A 21,299-nucleotide genomic window follows, 5' to 3' on the forward strand; every position below is an offset into this window, starting at 1 on the left:
GCCTTAATTGTTGGAGTCAGAGTATTGACCATGCACATCTGTTATTGATTGGGAGACAATACTGCCAGGTGATTTCAAATTGCAGGCCAATAACTAGGGCAGTCTCAGGAAAAGAAAAGAAAACTGGACTGAACATACAATTTCTACAAATTCCGCATTTATTGTACAAAAAATTCATTCCTATTCCCGTAATGTTTGATTGATATGTTTGACGCATAGATCTGAAAATTTAAAAGTATTATAAGACAAAAGTGGTGAAATTGGCTGCTAAGATGCATGCCTTAAAATAATATCTCTTTGACACAATTTTTTTTCAAGTGAAACTAAAATGCCAGTAAATTTAAAAGTTTTTACATGAAAACATTTCAACCCATTACAAAATGCCTCATTTGTGAACATGGGAACTAGCAGAATAAAAGCTGCAACTTCAGTTGCAAGATGTCCTTTTTAAATAACTTGGCCTGAGTTTTCTGCTGTCCAGCTATGCTTATCAAAAGTACTGTGTTATGAAAACTAAGTCATTACAGCAATGGATGGTTCTGTTGAGGTGTAAGTGTATTAAGCAGGAAGCTTGGCTGCCTTCATATTTCCCATCACTTCCTTCACAAGTCATGTATATATTTATATATGTTTATATATACTTCATTAAAATCAATGAAATGGGTAAAATCAATATCATCTTCATGTAATTTAAGACCAACATTCCCTGGAAATTGTTCTTTTACTGATAGAATCCACACTTCCATAAAGGACAATCAAGTTCAAGATGTGCAGGGGCATCAATGTCCCAATAATCTCAGGGTGAGAACACAATTCTTCCTATATTGTGGCAATATAATGTGGCAAGCAACAAGTTATGGTTGCAATATTTTCAAAAATGCATGGAGAAAACGGCTGACTTCTACCAGGAAGTTTGCAGTAGTTTTCTTAATTGCACTTTTCACAATACCCGTTGTGCTAGAGGATAATTGTATTAGTGGCCAACTAGGAGCTTACATATATATATATGTATATATTTATATATATATGTGTATGTGTTATAAATGTTGCTGTAGAAAACTCAACACTAAAGTCTCATAGTGCTCACTGGCCTCAGGGTTTCTAATTCCATGCCTTTCATTTGGGTAGACCTGGAATAGAAGTTAAAAGCAGAATTTTACAAATCTGTGAAATTTTCTGATAATAAAAGTAAGAATTCACTTTACAAACTTCAAAATGGATTTGACTATCTTTGAGAAGTCCAAACATTTATAAAGTTGAGTCATTATGATTTAGATGACTTGATCATGGGAAAAAAAAAGCAAGTACAGCATACATTTGAAGTCTTGGCAAGTGAACAGCACATTAAGTAACTAACCTGTAACTGGTAGGGTTTACAGGCCTTGACCAGTGCATTAATCAACATTGTAGTGTGGTAAAAATGGACATTCTCATCTATCTGACCATGGACAATCAACAATCTGTTCTCCCTGTAAGAGAAAAAAATGTTTGTCACACTTCAGGTGATTTTCTCATATAAAAATGTGTAGCATTTATTATCACAGTAATTATGGTTTACATTCTGATACAAAAATTAAACACTTGCTGCCTTTAAATCCTATTAAAAGATGTATATGATTCAATACATTTAGTGCACTTATAATCCTGACTGATGAGAAAGCATTTATGCAACCAATTTGAAACTCAGCAAAATCTGCACTCAATGTTCATATCTATTAAAACAAAAATTCATATATAAGACTCGAGAGCAAATATCAGAGAATTAAAAAAAGTCAAGTATCCTTACTCAGAAGGTATTTTCTCTACATAGTTCAGAACACAGCCATCTTTGTACCCATCCTGGTTATTCTGTGGAGTATCGATGTACCTCTCAGTGTAGCCAGTGTCGTAAAGATTCCATGTGGTGACTGGAGCACCTGCTATAGCAACCTGTCAATGATAACATGTATGCGGTATTAATTTTTTTTTTTTTTTTTTTTTTGGGGGGGGGGGTATGCGTGTGTGTGCATGCGTGCGTGTATGTGTGTGTAATGCCTAAAGACTTGTGACAATGGCAATGATGTTATTTCTGAACCTCTGATTTTTCCTATTTGTTCTCCCACTCCTGTTTCTTTTTCTTTTTTGCCATTTGTAACAGTTCCAGTCAGGGCCATATTTCACCAAATTAATACTGTTGGCTGTGACTTCTTAGTGAAATGGATTGGAAAATAAAGTCACTTGAGCAGTACACATTATAGCCACATAATTTATTATGCACATGGATGAAAGATTATACCTACCCTGAACACATCTGGTCTTTGGGCCAGTCCCATTAGGGAAAGATATCCACCTAGAATACAATGACAGCTTATATCAGTAAGAAATCAAAAGATATTTTTATACTATATCAAATGGATTTGGCATTTTTTGGTTTTGTGAAGAAATTTTTATCAATTCACTTGTTTCAGTGAATTAAATCATTATTTATTTGTTAATTGTCTGTAATATGTGACAGATTGACATCTGCTGCCCCATCATCACACAGTATATAATGACATTATTAGACAATATTTCAAATAAATTGGCCCTTATCATAAAGAGAAAGAGAGAGAGAAATACAGCATAACTCACCATATGACCATCCATGTATTGCCACTCTGTTAAGATCTATGTAGTCTACTTGTGAAGCTATATGGTGGAGGCCTTCCACCTGGTCCTGTATCTCCACTATACCCTAGAACAAAATAGCTCACCACTTTTCAACAAAGCTACATGTATGAACTTCTTTAAAATCAAATGAATTATCAAACCTCTCTCCTTTTCAATTTTTTTAAGGAAAATTAACTGAGATATCATACTGTGTACCTTATCTTAGCATCACAGTTAATTGCACAGAAATCTTATCTTTCAGCTTTGCACAGCTGCAAAATGGTCTACTTTCCCCTGTGAAAAAAATAAACCCCACATTTTTGTGACTGATGTCAAGTGGAGGCAGGATTAACTTGTACATAAAATGTATATAAACACCAGCCAGATGAACTTTTTCATTCAAATAGAATATTTCTCTATTATATTTTTGAAGTGCCTCCCAAACTGAAAACATTATGATAACACATTAAAGTATCTATATCGAACCCCGAGTGCCCTGGTGGTGTCTTTAGGACAGAGCCTTACCATACAGTCTTTGATTGCACCCTCAAAAGCCAGCCCCCTCTGTGAAGATCCCCTGCCGTCCACCACAACCACAGCATACCCCATGGAAGCATACGTATGGAGACGTAAAAATCTAGAATCAAATTTGCAAAAACCATTAATCTAAAAAAACAATTTCAATATAACATCTTCTAATGGCCATTTCATGTAGAGCATATGGTGCTTTCAAAATATGTGAGAAAATGCACCAAATGGCAAATACAGTGCAACAAATTCCACATCTCTTTCAAAATTTGAATTGTAAGTTCATGTCTTTTTATCTACTATTTTATGAAGGTAGACCTTTTTACGTTTCAAATAATTCTTCCTGTGTTATTAACATGGAAGTGTTACAATCAACCGGGCAGACAGGTGATAGCTTAGCAATGAGTAGATTGGGTGCAACCTGATTCCTCTGCAAATTCAGACAATCAAGGCACACAAAAGTTGAGGGGTAAACATATATGAACATGTATTTTCACCTTGTTAATTTTAAACAAAAATCTTACCTTAACCCTTTAAATGCATTACTGACAAGCTGAACTTGTGGTCCTCCATAAACAAACAGCATGGTGGGGTACTTCTTGCCTGGCTCCAGATTATGAGGTTTGTACAGCATGCCATACATGGTGAAGCCACACTGACTGTCATAGCTAAAGATTTCTGGAGGTTTGTAACCTCTGCAAACTGAAAACAAACAAAATTCTATGGACTTAACATTTATTGATTTAATCTTCCATCAAACCAATAGAACTTTCCTAATCATTAATTTAGTAGATTTTTACCAAAGATCCCTATCTAATCCTGGTAGTTGAACATCTATAACTTACAAGGTGATTCTAGTATGCTCCCCAATGATACTGCTGTAATCTGGCCACTCATGTCATCATGGACAATGTTAAATAACTGGCCACAAGGGGGCATGTCAATACTGCTGTACACTGTCACAAACATTCCACTGCCCTGGAATAAACAGAATATTTTATCAATTTAAGAGTAAGCACCTTCAATTTTGAGAAATTCAGTTTTTGATATTCTCATGATTTCTAATGGCAATTCTTTATAGTCAATGTCTCTTTAATAGCTTTGAAAACCCATTTAAATATATGAAGATTTTTTACTGGTTCATAAGAAGAAAATTGGTAGCTGTGATGTAATTCTAATAATGTAAACCATCAGCAGAAATACAAGAAGTTCTCCTTTTTTACCCAGCCTTGATTTTTTAGATTTATTTCAGTTTTTTTAATGTATTTCAATAAAACTTACTGGACTTAGTCCCACGGCATGTGAGTGTCCTTTTTCAGTCAGTCTGCGTATAGAACCTGGAGCATTTATTGGCACAACATATCTGGAGAACAGAGAATTACTATTGTCAATAATTTCAAAGAAATTCTTGTGATTTATCACTCATTATATAAAGAAATAGATTAGGCATCTACTTCGTTATATATTAACTATGTAAGTACCTAATCTATTTCAGTTGTGAAACATGTAGGTAAGGAGTGTGCATGTGTTTGTGCACACAAGCATCCAAGTGATCAAAAAAAATTTTGTATTGCTAATTTTGAAATGTAGTAAAAATAGACCAGATGATCATTTACCATGTTTATAAATCATTAGAACTATCAAACTAAGAACTTTTGAAAGATACATACTGCTGAATAAAACAACATTTTACACATCAGGAAAAAAAAAAAGTAACACAATCACTAAATGAAAATTAATTTACTTACAAATGAGTTTCTAAAGGTGTATCCATCAATCCCATAAAATAAACCATTTGGTTAATTTCATCAACCCAGATCTGAAACCAGAAAAGTAAGAGAAAATAAACAAAGTTAGCATACTGCTGCTCCTAGAGAGAGTTGTATTTGTACTGTTGGATATAATTGTATGATGTCAACAAAACAATTTTATATGCCTTGGTCCAGAAGAACCTAACCTTGGCCAAAAGAACACCAAGCCAAGTTGGTCTTACCTTTAGGAAATATTATTACTACTTTCATCTCAGTACAGTACTTAACAGTCACTGCCTTGCTCTTTAAGTTTGTATTCTGTACAACAGTTTCCAGGTTCAGCAGTGCAGCATTAAAATCACTTGTTCACATAACCCATTACTTGCTTATCATGATAAAAAAGTGAACAATTGAGTAATGTCGGAGATGCACACATCTCATGCAGTATTTGCATTGACTGTACATGTTTTATATCACTTTCTCATTGCTGTTGATTTTTTCCATATTGGAGGGTTCAGTAGTATGAAGAAGAATAAATAATAAAAATGGTTAAAATTATGCAAATATTATACTGACATGACTCAATATTCACTTTTTTTTGTGGAATGACCATTAGATAATGTTGCATACCACCCATTTACATATCTGATCAAAAATCAATAGTTGTCAACATTCTCAGTGCATGATCAGCAATAATTCACATAAACACTCCTTCATTATATACACCAAGACCAGGTCATTAACATATTACCAGGTCTTTATCACATTATCAAGCCATTATCACATTATCACTGTACATTACCTGTTTCCCCATCACTTCCCAGTCTCCAGAGGTTAAGGCCACTGCACTTAAAACACATGGTTGTAAATAGCCTGGAGAAGGTAAGAAACAACTGATTGTAATCTTAAAGCCTTGTTTTTCAAAATAGATCACTATTTGGTTGTAAATAGCCTGGAAAAGGTAAGAAATGATTAATTAATATCTTTAAGGCTTGTTTTCCTAAATAGATAAGCATTACCTGATATGTAATTATAAAAAGATCCTATTCATAGAGCCAGTGTTGGTATAATGATTCCAGCATTGCACAAGTTTACAATAGTATAAGGAATAATCATGAAACAAATTGCAGATTCTGGTCCTTTGAAACATATCAATAAAATTAACAAGTGATTCCCAAACATTGTTTCACAGTGTTTTTTATCACTGTGTAACTTGCACTGAGATATTTGTGAAAGGCGTCATATAAAACATTTGTTATTAATTATCACATCACTTGTCACTGTGTCATTATACACAAGAAATAATCCCTGTACCTGAGTGATCATCCACCATACCATTGGCTCCCCTCTCCACACCATTCTCCTGCCCATGGTGTAGCTTTGACGTGACCAGGTACAGGTGTCTGTGTCCTGTCTTCTCACTGGCCCAGATGAAGGACACTTGGGACTTCTCTTCAGGGAAGAAGTGTAAAATATCGTGGACCTGGGTGTGAGAAATGCAAAATGAACAGTCAATCAAGCAAGCCCTTTGAATTATAATATCCACAAATTATGAAGAAAAACAAACAAGCCTTGATAAAAAATGAAAAAGATCGACCATTCTTAAGGTTACTGTGCCTTCACATTTAAGCTTAAATTCGCATCTGAAATCATCTGAGATCATCCACCAAAACCAGTCCTTACGAATTAAACCCAAAATCAAAGCTATCTGTATTGAAGCAATGGCAGAACTGAATAATGTCATATACTAAAACCACCTGGTTTTATTAATTCATTCAAAACAGCCTACCACTAACAAATCACTTACATTAACCCAAGTGTTAGACGTTTCTTGGTAAATCACTTGAACTGCAGATAAAGAACTTCCATCGAAGCATTTCATCTCAATATCACAGCCGATTTCCATAAAACAATCCACAGGGATTAACACCAGAGCCAACTGCTGCTGTCGTCTACTTAACAACTGGGCCCAGACACTGAAACACATCCAAATAAGGTTTGATATGACTTAGTATACCACTTGCCTTAAATGTTAAAAAATAATTAAAAATGCTGCTTGCTAAGCATGCATTTGCATAATGTATGGTACAGTCTGCATAACTCACCAACTTTCAACTAAAATTATCATTGATCTTGAAAAAATCTTGCGTAACAAATTTTATCATTGGTATTATCTTTGTGAACATTGCCCAACTCAAATCTTCTTATACCTTGACCAAATTTCCTGGCTCTAATAGATCCTGTTGTGCACAGTATACTTTATGTGCACATAGCATTACATAAATGTATGTATGGATCAATAGTTGCTTGTTATTGAAGTGTACATATACATACGGAGAATACATTTCTTTACCTGATAAGTGATATTCAAACTGTTGCTGCCATCTGGTGGACATGTATGGATACTGTCTTTTATTAAATGAACTGTTTTGAATGTGAACTTAATCTCATTTGAAAGAAGAAAACTTGGACTTACTATTTCCCTGTGGGGGTCCAGCCCACTCTGACTATGTACTCAGTCCAGGGAAACAACGAACACAGGGATTCTGCCATGTGCTTCTCCAGGATGCCGTCACAGATCTGAAAAGTGGAATATATAACATTGACATTATCCTTTTCACCTTAATACTGTCCATAGAATTCTCTTACTCATGTCACTTCTTAAATTATCAATTTTATGAAATATTCAAAGCTGTAGCAATATGTGATTGCATAAACAGAACATTATAGGTAATAGGATCCATTACAAGTAGCTCCAAAGGTAGATATTTTGTGTGGAGATACTCTTATCAGCACTCACGTTTCCCTCATCATCTAGTTTAAATTCAATGATTTTCAGAGAACACTTGGCATTTGCACTTCCTGGAAGTAGAAATGGGATTATTCATTAAACTATCTTAGTGGGACTTCTCAACATAAAGTAGTCACATCTGTGCACAAGATAGCTCACAAAGGTTCTTTAAATCGTTTTTTTATTCATTGTTTCTAATTGTTGTTTACATGGGACATACTGTAGAGATTAAAGCGGCATTTTTCACATAATGTAACTATTACATGTGCATATCATCTACATACACTGCTTTTACAGAAGAGAAATTCTTTTACATAAATTTTAATGCATATATCTTAACCATTTCTAATAACCTAAACCTATTTCTGCATATAAATCATATCAATATAAAAACATTATCAAACCCTTGCCTGCTTTAGGATACCGGTAATCATCCACCCCCTTTTCATCATTTGACACAATGTGCAGAATTTCCACCTCCGACTCGTCCACCTCCTCATATAAGATTCTATATGTGTTGGAAGACTCTGAAAACAGAAAACAGCAGTATGTGACTCAATGATTTATCATCAATCTGAACAAACCATTTTTTTATTCAGAAAGCTATTGCAGAGAGATATTGCTGAACGCAGCACTCACAACTCTCAGATTTGATCCTATTATACAATAACAAAAGTGTTAAATATTTTAGACAAAATAAATCTAAAATGTAATATGTATCAAATCTTTTAAACAAATTATTCACTTTTTCCTTTCCTTAATTGGGCTCTCTCAAGCACAACAAATTTTGTAAAATTTAAGCTTAATATCCAATATAATATATCATTTTATTTGTATATAACCATAATGCTACCGAGCTGAAAAAAAAAACTGACTTTTATCTTTAGGTAAAACCAGTTACAGTATTAGAATGTTCACTAATGAGGTACCTGAGTATTGTTTTGGTTCCCACCAGAAGCCTGTATACCTGTCAAACTCCTCCTGTACCACAAATGACGGCACCCCGGCACTCTTGGGATCCTCAGCCGTACTCAAACCTGGAGTGAAGTAGAAACTGAGGATTTGAACAGTGATTTATACTGATGCATAGCAATCAAACTTCTTTCATACACATATTTGTACATACGATTATTAGTAGAATTGACACACAAACAAATAAATGAAAATCAACAGGGTCCACCTTAGACCAATTACCAATTTACAAACATTTTTTGAAACCAAAATCTTTTAAATTATGACCTCTATCATGAAACACAATTTTGACCACAAACAAACAATGAGAAGAGAAATAGACTTGTGAATATTTTTTTTTTCATTTTTGCAAGAAATATGTAAATGTCACCTTTGTGAGCAAATGTCAACCTCCTCTCCACCCCGCTACCTTGGTGTGTGACCCAGATATCATTGTTGTTGATGAAGGCAATGAGCTCGGAGTTGTTAGGACAGATCTTAGGATCAAGTCTTGCACCACTGCAACAACTTTTCAACTCTGTGGGAAATACAGGTTTTGTCTGGAAATAAATTTATTCAGTCATGACTTTGACCCAGTACAATACTACAACTCTTGGATGAGTGAGCTAACAGCTTTTGTGTGTACTTGCAGCCACGAATTTACTTCAACAGTGAAGTTAACTTCATTATCTACTGCATAAATGTAAAATCAATGCACAACTCCTCCTGACTCACTCAAGCAGACATTTTGACTCAGGAAAATTGGTAAAAAAAATCCAACCACATCAATCATTTTTCTTGGCCAAAATAACAGTTTGTTGAAAAGATATAAACCTTATCTTACTTATTTAGGCCAAAATGAATCCTTCTTATACTAGACAGATATTGTATGGGATAGACCTATCCCATTCAGAGAGAGTTTGACAAATAATAGTATGACCCATTTTCGTGAGAAAAGCATCTACGTCAATATGAACTCCTTCTTATGATAGTTTGACCCCCAGCCTACAGGAGGTCTTAGTGAGTAAAAGCGCAAACAATTTTTTTGTCATATGGCATGTATGTATTAGCTAAAACTTTAGATATAAGATACAAGGGTAGGACAGATACTAGTGCAAGGGAAGAGCATAAACATCATGTGTGGACCTTTCAATGGGTATTTTTTTTCCTTCCTAGCACTTTTTCAACTCGAATCCAAAGAAAAAGAACAGAGAGAAAAAACAAGCTCTTGTACTTCGACTTTGCTCTCTTTAGGTAAATTGGAAGAAATGGAATGGCAAGATTTTCTCTATTCCAGGAAAGATGTTGTTGAAGTAAAATTCTACTGACTAGCCCAATTTTACATTAATCAATTATGTATGTGTAAATCCCATGGAACATGATACTGTATGTTTACAGCTATAAGATTAAAAGGGCCAGAAATTTTCATCTTTGTACACCTAAAACTTTTCTACTACCCTGAGATTCAAGTCAGAAGTGTTCTAGCTTCTTATTTTCAAACCTCCATTTGTGCACGCTTATCAATATGATTGTCAACTGTTAGTCCATTTAATTTTTACTGTGCCATGTAAAGACTTGCTCAGAGTCATTCACATTTTGCAGTTAAAGGCTATATGACACAGTTATGAGACCAGCCGAGTTCAATCAATAGCTACTGAAAAGTGGGTATGTAAGCATGGGAATATATAAAAGAAGCTGGCCAATTTCAAGAAATACCTACCATAAAACAATCATCTGTACATGTAAAAAGACTGTTACAAGCTGGGAAAACAAACTTTCCACAGTCTAAGTCTACATCAAAGGATGTAATTCCAAAAGATCCCAGTCTTTTTCTTTCCCTCAATAACTGCTCCTCTTTGGAGTAACCTCCTTGGTAAGGGGTTGCATGAAACTGATCTAACATTGGTTTCCAGCTTAGGTCCCCACCGCTGTCTGTATTCTGATCTATGTCAATATATAGCAAAGTATTTTCACGGCTTCCTTCGGGAACACCAAGAAAATATACCCTAGTTTTACTTCCACTTTCATCATGGAGAGTTCTGAAGGTGAAGTTATTGGGTACCCTGTTGATCAGTTGAGTTTGTAGCTTTCTCGCTTCCCTGACAACCTGTCTCAGCTCCTGCCATGACTTTTTGGTGCCAGATAACTCCTGAGGTAAAAGTGTGGACAATTCTTCAAAAGGCTGTGTGGTGACTTCTGATGCCATTTTAATCTGAAAATAAAACAGAAATATCACGTGTAAAAGGCATTGGTCTATGTTGGCTCATTTTATACAAATCATATATTGATAAAATGGGGCAGATACATTTCAAACAGGCATAACCACATAGCAGGATACTAACATCAGGTGAAAAACTGAGAATGAAGCCAGAGCTCAATTTAATGGAAGGACCAGCTTTGAAGTATCTCTGGCCTGTATAATTTACTGCACTGCCTGGTCTTTGTTTCTTAATTCTAAGCATGCCATCAGTCGTTCAACTGTCCTATCTCGATGATTAAAGTGTGGAACTTTCATGACGCTTTGGAACGCTTCATCCAAGGTGGAAATGGAAGTCAAGACTAACATTTAGACTAGATTTAACCAGGTATACGAGTAATGGAAACTACCATAATGCGGCGATCAATTCGATACAATCCATGTATATGTTAAGAACAGAACATAGCAAAGATCAACTGAAATTGTGAATACACTTTGAAAATGAATAACCAAGATTCAGGACTTAAATATGACAGTAACAAACCTGAATCTGCAAGAGTCACAGCTGAGAGTAGAATGACCTTACCTCAGTTCTTACAAGTACATTAGTCATGCCAATTTATTTTAAATTACCTAATTTACATGATTAGATTCTTTACAAACAGGCTCATATTTGAATGTAGTCAAGTTAATGTTATTTCTTTATCTTAATAACATGTTTCAAAGATAAAAATGCTTTTTGAAAATTTTCACATTTTTAAAGAGAAGACCGTGGTAAAAGGTTTGCTTCGCGGATTCAATATGTCTGCGCCCATGGAACACAAACGTAAACATGTAGTTTGGGCAAAATATTGACCGATTTGTGCAGGGCAAGGAGACTATGAAATGGATACTGCAGTGAATGATATTGCAAGGAAAGACTCTGCAGACTTGCATCACTTACTTCCCGTTTCATATAGGGCAATGGGCATTGGCGATTATTTGAGGGACGTTTTTGCCCTCGTGGAGCGTTATGAATGGGTTTATGACTTTCAACTAACCAGGTTCTTTGCAGACAGTGTATGGAAAAATATTCCGAAAGAGGCAAGACTAGATTCAGTTTTCCCTGGAAAAGGAATTAGTTTAGGAAGCGCTGCTTTGTTATTGGTAGATTGAGAGAAGACAGAATAATGTCTAGTGCACAAATGCAAGTAATGCAGTGTGCCCCCTCCCTTTAGGCCTTTTGATTCCAATATATTTTCTAAACCCAGTTATTAGGAGACTTTGATGAACATTTGTAATTTCGTGATAAATTAGTTTGGCACTTTATTTTTTATAGATTGTTTGTGCAACTTCATTTTCATTTTTAAAATTATCAGGACTCTCATTCATACCTGCAAACTTAAGGATTTTTTAAACAAATATTGAAACGGCTTATATTTCTTTACAGTGGCACGATGTATTGCTCAGTTTGAGCATAGAAAAGCTTAATCAGATGCCTACTGGTTACTTGCAGGTATATGTTATTTTGAAGTCAAAAAACTTTTTATACCAAAGATTAGCTTTCAAAAATTATTCTTCATTGTAGTTTGTTTAAGTTTATGTTATAGTCACTGATGCATGTTATTTGGTTAAAAGAATCTTGTCATTATCATTGAATGCTATATCAGACTTGGTTGACAAGGTCCTATAAACAATACCAGGAACATGGTTTTTAAGATACAATTGAATTTGATTTTTGCTCGTAAACTATTATTATAACAGTTTATACCCTTTTTGCATTTTTTCTAGGTGGACTGGCCTCAGTCTCTGAAATCTTTAATCCAACAATCAGTAAAGTTATCACTTCCCAGACAACAGTGCAACAGTAGACTTCAACCAATAAAAATTGACAGGCAAATGTGCCTGGGAATGTCGCCCAAGAAACAACACGAAGTATCCAATATGGCTGCCTATGTGAGTGGAGTGTGCCAGGAGACGCAGTGCAGTGCAGTGGTGGATGTGGGTTCTGGGCTGGTAAGGTGTGATGCAGGTGTTGTATAGTGAAGGCTACGTATTGTGAATTTCTTTAGGGTAGAAATTTGAAAATATATGTCATTAAAAAAATTCAGTGTTTTAAGAGGCATGATGAAGTTTTCAAAAAATGTGTTTCTCTGGTCTCTGAAAACAATAAAGTTTTCAAAATATCATTTTAACTAGAAGTGATTTTATTTTATTTCCACTGGCATATGTGAACAATTCAATCTATTATTGTTTATTGCACATCTTTATTTGACCTGGTGTATTGCTCATGATTTATGAAATCTGACACTGTTTGTGTATTATTGTGTCAAATGAAATGAGATTTAACATTCTTTAATTTCAGGGTTACATTGATGAAGTAATCCACTCTGTGACTGGACTCAAAGTAGTTGGTGTAGAATCAGAGGCATGTAGAAGCCATGCAGCAGAAAAAAGGCTGGCGTCTCAAAGTTAGTAGTTTTTCATGATTTGGAATAGGAATTTTTCAGTTTAAATGATGGTATGTAACATTTATTGAATGAGAAGTCAGAATGATAATTTTTCATAATAGTCCAAGTCCTATATATAATAATATGCAGTCTGTGCCAAATAAAAGCCTTTTAGCCTACTGCCCCTTTGATCAACCAGGGTCTAAGAATTTACTGGCCTAAAACAAACAAAATTGGTCATTAAATGAACAAAATAATAAAATTTAAAAACTGGCCCCATTTTATTTTTTACTGGTATTTACTATTTAATATTGCAGACTGCTGTATGAAACACTTAATTAATTTTTTTTCACATTTGATATTCAGATATTCCCCTTGGCGCTATTGAAGCTGTGACTTTAAACATGCAAGATGATGAGGAAACAGAAAGAAAGTTGCAAGAAATGTTAGATAATTTAGAATTTATGGATAAATCAGTGAAAGGTTTGACAGACAATGAATGTGATAATCAGTCAGAAAAAGACAACTGCCTTCAGAGATTATCAGCACATTATGAAAGGCCTTATTTGAAAGATGGTCACCATGGTAAAAATCTTGGTCAGTTTGATATGGGACATTTTATGTCTTTAAACAAAAGGAATGATGACAATGAAAAGCTAGAAACAAAGAGTGGTAAATGTCAGCATGATCAGGACAGAAATTGTACACATTTGAATGTATCATGTCTTGACAGTTATGGAATTACATCAGCTTGCGAGAGTCAACTTTATACGGTACCCTTTGATACAGCCCATACAGCATCCAGTGATACAGCCCATACAGCATCCTGTCATACAGCCCATACAGCATCCTGTCATACAGCCCATACAGCATCCAGTGATACAGCCCATACAGCATCCTGTCATACAGCCCATACAGCATCCTGTCATACAGCCCATACAGCATCCAGTGATACAGCCCATACAGCATCCTGTCATACAGCATCCTGTCATACAGCCCATACAGCATCCTGTCATACAGTCCATACAGCATCCTGTCATGCAGCCAATATAGCATCCTGTCATACAACATATGGTGACAAGAAAACGGTTTCCATGGAATCAAGAGTTTGTATGATAGGACTCCACTGCTGTGGGGACTTATCCCCAACAATGCTGAGACTGATGACAAAGTTGCCAGACATAAAAGCATTGGTTTGCATTAGCTGCTGTTATCACAATATGCAGTATCAAGGTATGTCTAGATGTCCTAGCCATTGATTAGCATAGTTTGTTGTTATGTACCAGAATAATAATTTGAATAATTCTGTCATGAGTTCATTTTATTTTCTAATGAAAAATATAAATTTCATTATCACATCATCAAACCTTTTTGCAGACAATTCACTAAATTTGTGAATATAAAATATTGATTCAAATTATTGTTTTTCTTTTTATCAAGAGCTTGTAAAATATGTGGGTATTACCTCCAATATTTCTGTGACTGTCAGTCACCATCATCAGGGAGTAAATGACTATTTACTGACAGTCACAGAAATATTGGAGGTAATACCAACATATTTTACAAGCTTTTGATGAAAAGAAAAACAATAATTTGAATTGATACATACAGAGCTAATGAAACTGTTCTCTCATAAAATATTGATTTAAAAATTGATCTCATACTAGGATTTGGGTCCTAGTCTCATATGATGTATTTACATGCAGTTGAATCATTTCAGAAGATGCTGGGTACCAGAATTTTCCAATGAGTCATACCATACAAACTTACCTTGAACAAAATTCCATCTCTTGGAAACTGAGTAAATTTGGTGCCAGGCTTGCAGCACAAGAGACTAGGTCAGTAAATTATGAACCATTCTTGAGAAGTGCATTTGTTTTACATTCAAAACTTTTTACATGGTTTTTGACAGCTACTAATTAATTTAAAAATATTACAGCCTACAAAGAAACATCTAGTTAAAGCTGCATTTTTGTGATTTTTGTGTGCAAAAAATAATAAAAAGCATTACATACGAAAATATACTGAAAAATTCTTGCTCCAGCCATGGCTTGCCAACTTTTTTTAAGACTTCTTTCATTTATATACAGCAAGTTACAATGAATAAGAAGTGATCTTCAGTTGACCATTCTCTAAAGACATGTTAAATGCAGTTAATAATACACTCAATATTAGTAAACAACACATGATGCATGTTCTTTGTTATAATATTTCTAGTGCAAGATGGAGAGCGCAAACCCACATTGGACATTCACAGCATGTGAAACATGTTGCATATCGTGCTATACTAGAGGAATATGTAGACAAAGGTACCTTACCCAGTCATACTTTACACAGCCATTCTATGAAGTTATTTTTTTTTTTTTTTTTTTTTTTTGTTTTGAGAAAAATTAATATAGAGATCGGCTTTTATTGTTTTGGCTTAACAGTTTATGTGTCACTTCAGACAGTTGCTTAATACCAGCCTATAGGATGCTTGTTTCTAAGCAGAAATGAATAGATTGCTCTAGTTATACATAATATGGATCACTGAAGACATACATAGGTATTTTTTATGATGAAGCCCTGCGTTGTTTTTTTCCAGGACCAAATGATGCAAAAAAGCTCAAAAGAAGAATTGCAAGAAAGAAGCATTTTGAGTCTTTTGATGTTTATATTCAAGCTGTATTGGACAGATGTTGCTTTGAAGGTATTCTGATGATTAGAGCTTTTTTAGTTTGGTTCAGGTAAAACCATAATTTAAAACAATCTGAAGCATCAAATATGTAACTTGATCACTGTTTATTTTATTGCTATCATATTCACAAAATCTTTTCTAGAAAATCAAAGACGTGAACCGTATATTTTTCAGTTACATTGACTTTCTGTCCTAAAAATGACTTCTAAAATGGTTATCTTTTGTTTTAATTTTCAACTTAGGTGAGGAATTTTGTGCAGAAAGTTGTGTCAGGTCTCTGAAGGAACTTTACAAAAGTCATGAGAATCACATGAAATTGATAGAACCTATTACAGTAAGTTGGTATATTTGCCATATACAAATTTATATTATATTATATTACTTGCCATTGGATACAAAAATGAAAATAACCAAAGATTTAATAATGCCACTAACCTCTATTTAAACTTTTTCAAATACTTTTGTTTTAACTTTAAAATTTATTCAGATTTTTCTTTAAATAATAAAGAGTAGCAATTGGAAGAAAAGAAGGATGAAGACGAAGAAAATTTCCTCAGAATTATCTATATCCATTGTTATCTTTTTAAATATACTGATACACTGAAAACGGTAAAAGGATGCAGAAAAGAAATACTTTTTTAATTATTTTGTAGCATTTATCAGAAAAAAGGAAATATAATGTGCTTCTTTCACTTTCATTTTCCAGTGTCTTCAGGTTCTACTACAGCCAGTGCTGGAGAGTTTGATATTGATTGACAGAGGGTTTTACCTAGCAGAGCATGGATTTGAAACTACCATTCTACCCATCTTTGATGATTTCTTGTCCCCAAGAAACATGGCTATTACCGCAATGCGCGCTTAAAAATGGATTGGATCGTGCACAAAAAAGATGCACAAAAACAGATGCCAGAGAACAAATGAAAACAATTGACAGAAGGGTTGCTTACGGGACAATCACAGAATCTTTGAAAGAAAAATAAATTGTTGCTAATACAAATAAACAAAACCGTGACATAACATGTTTTAAAGAATAGTCATAAATAGTAAAACGATTATGCATCCCTTATCTTTATGATTTAGGTTCATGACAGGATTATTGATAAGTTTAAATTAATGCAGGTGCTTTCAATTTTCGGTAAATTTGGGGCTCCATATATCCCCACAGGAACAATAAATAAATATTTATTTATTGCGACATTCGTTGCGAATACTTTCGCCGATGATCATTATTTTTTGCGTTGTGGTAGACTAGTATGGCAGCATAAGGTGGTTTTATGGGGTTTTTTTAGGTTTACGCAGCCGGATATCAAATCACATAGCGATTTTACGACAGTCGTTTTCTAACCAATCACGGTGACAGCGGAGCGTGGTGACGTGTTATAGTTTTAACTGTGCAGTGATGATAAACTTTGTATAATATGGAAACAGTGAACGTGTGTTTCATTTGGTGAGTGTACTTCTTATAACACTTCCCCAAAATTCTTATTTTCAAAACATCTCTGAGTGAAAGATCAAAATAATATCGCAGCACATATTACTATCAGTGTAAGTATCATTTCTTTACAGCAAGTTTTAACCACTCAGAAGAGGATTGCCAAAACAAGTTCGTAAATAAACTAAGTCAATGATTATAGTAATAGTAGTAGCTGTGATGTGTCCGTGAGAAGTCGACGATGACTATATTTTCCGTAATATCGGCAATCGATAGGATGCAGATCTATGTCACAGCGGCGAGTCGAGGAATAAGAATAATAAAAGGTGTACCGTATTCCCAACCCTGGTTCTGTCCAAGTTCTGAATAGAACATGAAAGAAATCGAAATGCTTTCAGCCCCAAATAAACAGGAAATGGATTCTCAAGATTTCGTACCGGCTGCTGCAGTGAGAGTGGTTGCCTAAGCCAACATTGGGCCCCAGAAATGATCACCCACTGTAGAATTAGACGCAGTGAAAAACAACCTTCCACCATTGATAAACTCCTCCTTACTGAGCAAATTGTCGTGGTTTGTGTCAAGGGAGTGAAAGGCAAATTTGGCCGACAACGGGTGAACATCGAAGCATTTCAGAAACAAACTGTACTCGTCCAAGGAGATCACCTCTTTCCCGCGAGCAAGAACTGTGTCAAAAGCTATGCGAAGCCATGTTGCCGCACTGTGAACGTAAAGACGACTGCTAAGAGCATATCGATGGTCCTTTATCATCTCATCGACGGTTTTACGACCTCTTGGGCCTCCATTATACCAAAAGCGCTGCCATGTATAAGTCCACATGGGTGCCAATATGCCTGCCATTTCCCTGTCCATGTACTGACATATTCTGTCGACAACAGCATCAACGTACTCTTGCTTGGTGACTTCCATGTCAAAGTCTTTGTCGAAACGTACGAAAAAAGAGGTCAATTTTCGGATCCACATTTCAGAATATCGCTCGGGAGGTATGCTCACCTACAAATTTTAAATACGAACTAATGTAATTAAACTATCCTGGTATGTTATTTAAACTATCCGATGGAACCTGGATATGAATATCAAATATTTTATTTCCTTTGAAAATCATTCTCAAGTATAAGGAACATATTTAAAAGAATTGAAACTGGTCATCTCGGGGCGAAGCCAGTGGAAAAGTTGTACACCCCATATTTTGCCAAGAATGGACATATTTCCATTTTACTTCACATAAGTTCATAGCTCCTTAGGGCACGTCTTCACATCAATTTTCATTAAAATCTGTCTACCCCCACCTTGCCGCCATTTGGTTGGGTCTCTCTTTAAATGGCAGTTAAAAACAATCTGGTGATCCACGGCATGAAGAGTAGCTTGAGGTTTGATATCATTTATTTTCTTTTAATCGATAATACTTCTAAGGGGTCACTATTCGTGATAAACACCTTTACTCAGATCATTTTGTAACAATATTCCTCTTGAAAGAACGCCTAATTACTTACAGAATTGTCGGCGTCGTCATCCTCGGTATACATCTTCAGATACTGATACTCTACTCGGCTGCTTTGAGATGCACATTCTCTCACAGGAGTGGCAACTCCACACCCGGTACGCCATAAGATGAGTGTGCAGATCAAATACAAACGCAACATTACGTTAATTGCTTCAAGTATGACAAAGGCAATTTTGGCTGATGTTCTGTTCTAATGGTAGTGTGTTTTCCTTTTATGCAACACGTGTCCTTATTTTTTCTGTACAATACAATCAATCGATCTAAATTTGGATCGGAGAATAAACATTTACCATAAGGTTGTCGCATAGTCATCATGAATAGAATAAAGAACACAATTTTGTAAAACATACATTCTGCTGGTACTGCTGTACATTTGGCTAAACACAATCCATTCTGGGAAAAACTTGTATCTATCGTTGTAAAGCAAATTAACTCAGACTAGCTACTGGCTGGTAAACGTGTGACGAGGGAAAATAACACTAAATCACCTGTATAAGTGTGTTGTTTTGGGCTGGTACCACATCTACAGCGTGTTTGAAATGATTACTGGTTAAGTGACGCGACGTAAGGCGTTATGAAATACCGATTAAAAATTATTTGGCGATGTCCAACTGGATGTATATAATTTTATACATTATTCTAGATCTGTCGCGGAAACCTTATAATCGAACATTGCAATTAAAGTAATATCTAATACAAATATAAATGTATTTTCCATGGGGCCATTCAGAATGAGAAGAGCCGAGTGCTAGTTGCTCCACGGCCTAAATATAGCAGACCTACATGAAAGGAAGACCGCTTAATCCTGTAATGGTCTCTCTCTAATTACTGTGCCCCTGCAGGGACGATGCGTGGGGAGGCGTGAAAGAATGATATGTAATCAAAATATCAAACAGGTTGCTATCGTATCGTGCTTGTCCCTTGAAAAGAGGGCAAAATACCAACGCGTAAATGTAGCATTCGCAATTTAACAAATTTGACCTAAGTACCGAATTTGAATAAAATGGGGCAATTGTTGCTTAATTTTTTATTTGTGCCATCTTTTTGCTTTAGTAGCTTTTACTGTTCACTTATTTTATCTTATAATTAATTAATTAATGCTTGTTGCACTCATTATCCTTCTTTAGGAATTATGTATTATGGTAGTAACATAATATGAGAGATGTATAGCCTATCTATCCCCCGTTCTTGTGACTTTGTATCATATTACCTTTTCGTTATTAATAACGACAATTTTCAATAAGGCCACACTTTTTTATTTTTATGGATGACATCCTGCGCGCGCACCGATTTTCGTCCGTTCTCCAAAAAAAAAAAAATAATAAAATAATCCCCCCCCCCCCCCAAGGAAGTCGGTTGTCGCAAACGTCGTTATTGAATTTGCCGGAAAATGCAATCGGCAATCCTCGGCTAATTCCGCAAGCTCCATACTGTCATTGTCGACTGCGGAGACATCCGAGTAGTTCCGAGTGCGGAAAATGAGCTTTCTGCGCATGCGTATTATCACCGCTTTGCCGTCAAATTCATCTCTAGCATTAATTTCAAAATACACGACAATTAAAGTCATAAAGAGAATGGGGGCCGTCGTTTTGGATTGGTTTGCCATTGATATTGGACATGGAGATATCACCCTTTTACAATTATACGAAAGGCTGGCCGCGGCCAGCGAGCATCGCCCGGAAAATTTCAGTGACATTCTGTCCAAAGCAACACATAGGCCTACCAGGTTTTTTTGTAGCGAAAAAAGGGTCGACAAGACCGTCGTGGTATTTGGTGGACTGAAGGTCGGACAGGCCACCCGATAGTTGGCTGCTACGTGTGAGTCGAAGTAGGCAAAATGGCATTGACCGAAATTACCTTTTTTAGATTTGGTAGTAGGAAGCATAGGCCTATCTTTGCTTCATTTTTTAACAATTCTGTGATGTGTTTACAATGCTTTAATTTTCTGAGAGTACAAATAAAGACACACTGTTTATTTGATATTTGTTTTATTGATTGCTATAGGGGCCTACCAACAGAATGCATGAAATAACCTTAAATAGATTTGGTAATATGCAGCATATATATTCATGACCTTTTACCTTTCTACCAAGTAGGCCCTATTCACATTGCTTTAATATTTTGAGAGAATGGATAAAGACATGTTGTTAGTTTGATACGTGTTTCTGTGGTAAATTAGTGTTTCCAGCTGTGTACTGAAAACATAACTTTTCTTAAGCATTTTTTTTTTTTGGACTGTTTTTTTTTTTTTTTCGCCCGCTCGCACCGATTTTGGGGTCCCCAGAGGATGTCATCCATAAAAATAAAAAAGTGTGGCCTAATGTAGACCTTGGTCTTGTTGAATTTTGAACAAAAAGAGAGATTCGTTGTGCTTGTAAGCATTTGGCTACAAA

The 21,299-nt window shown here is 35.3% G+C and overlaps 3 protein-coding genes across 6 annotated transcripts; 1 reads left to right on the top strand and 2 right to left on the bottom strand.

Moving 5' to 3' along the window:
• Nucleotides 1-135: 135 nt before the first annotated feature.
• Nucleotides 136-11,447, bottom strand: LOC106165943 (dipeptidyl peptidase 9). Of its 2 annotated transcripts, none has more exons than XM_087004943.1 (20): nt 11,391-11,447; nt 10,370-10,861; nt 9,041-9,209; nt 8,628-8,735; nt 8,109-8,225; nt 7,708-7,769; nt 7,384-7,487; nt 6,715-6,883; nt 6,222-6,390; nt 5,710-5,780; nt 4,905-4,975; nt 4,438-4,519; nt 4,002-4,134; nt 3,681-3,858; nt 3,154-3,265; nt 2,611-2,713; nt 2,280-2,329; nt 1,787-1,929; nt 1,358-1,469; nt 136-1,130 (listed from the first exon to the last, which is right to left on the bottom strand). In XM_087004943.1, exons 2-20 carry the CDS (start codon nt 10,853-10,855, stop codon nt 1,038-1,040), a joined length of 2,532 nt encoding a protein of 843 aa, XP_086861069.1. In that variant the 5' UTR covers nt 10,856-10,861; nt 11,391-11,447; the 3' UTR covers nt 136-1,037. The 2 variants fall into 2 exon arrangements, with proteins under 2 accessions (XP_086861069.1, XP_086861068.1); XM_087004942.1 differs by lacking the exon at nt 11,391-11,447 and adding an exon at nt 11,257-11,383.
• Nucleotides 11,448-11,621: 174 nt separating this feature from the next.
• LOC106165934 (uncharacterized) lies at nt 11,622-17,167 on the top strand. 3 transcript variants are annotated; one of them, XM_013544295.2, is made up of 10 exons: nt 11,622-11,929; nt 12,276-12,341; nt 12,617-12,841; nt 13,191-13,296; nt 13,642-14,508; nt 14,996-15,113; nt 15,493-15,584; nt 15,860-15,964; nt 16,195-16,286; nt 16,659-17,167. In XM_013544295.2, the coding sequence occupies exons 1-10, from the start codon at nt 11,732-11,734 to the stop codon at nt 16,812-16,814; spliced, it is 2,025 nt and encodes a 674-aa protein (XP_013399749.2). In that variant the 5' UTR covers nt 11,622-11,731; the 3' UTR covers nt 16,815-17,167. The 3 variants fall into 3 exon arrangements, with proteins under 3 accessions (XP_013399749.2, XP_086861071.1, XP_086861072.1); XM_087004945.1 differs by having other exon boundaries at nt 14,999-15,113; XM_087004946.1 differs by lacking the exon at nt 12,276-12,341.
• Nucleotides 17,168-17,229: 62 nt separating this feature from the next.
• Nucleotides 17,230-20,143, bottom strand: LOC106165933 (sarcoplasmic calcium-binding protein-like). The gene is made up of 2 exons (XM_087004957.1): nt 18,896-20,143; nt 17,230-18,395 (listed from the first exon to the last, which is right to left on the bottom strand). The coding sequence occupies exons 1-2, from the start codon at nt 19,043-19,045 to the stop codon at nt 17,847-17,849; spliced, it is 699 nt and encodes a 232-aa protein (XP_086861083.1). The 5' UTR covers nt 19,046-20,143; the 3' UTR covers nt 17,230-17,846.
• Between the last annotated feature and the right edge of the window lie 1,156 nt (nt 20,144-21,299).

Source organism: Lingula anatina, chromosome 2 (genome assembly GCF_051362555.1).
Source record: "Lingula anatina isolate TDL-2025a chromosome 2, LinAna3.0, whole genome shotgun sequence".
Taxonomy (NCBI): domain Eukaryota; kingdom Metazoa; phylum Brachiopoda; class Lingulata; order Lingulida; family Lingulidae; genus Lingula; species Lingula anatina.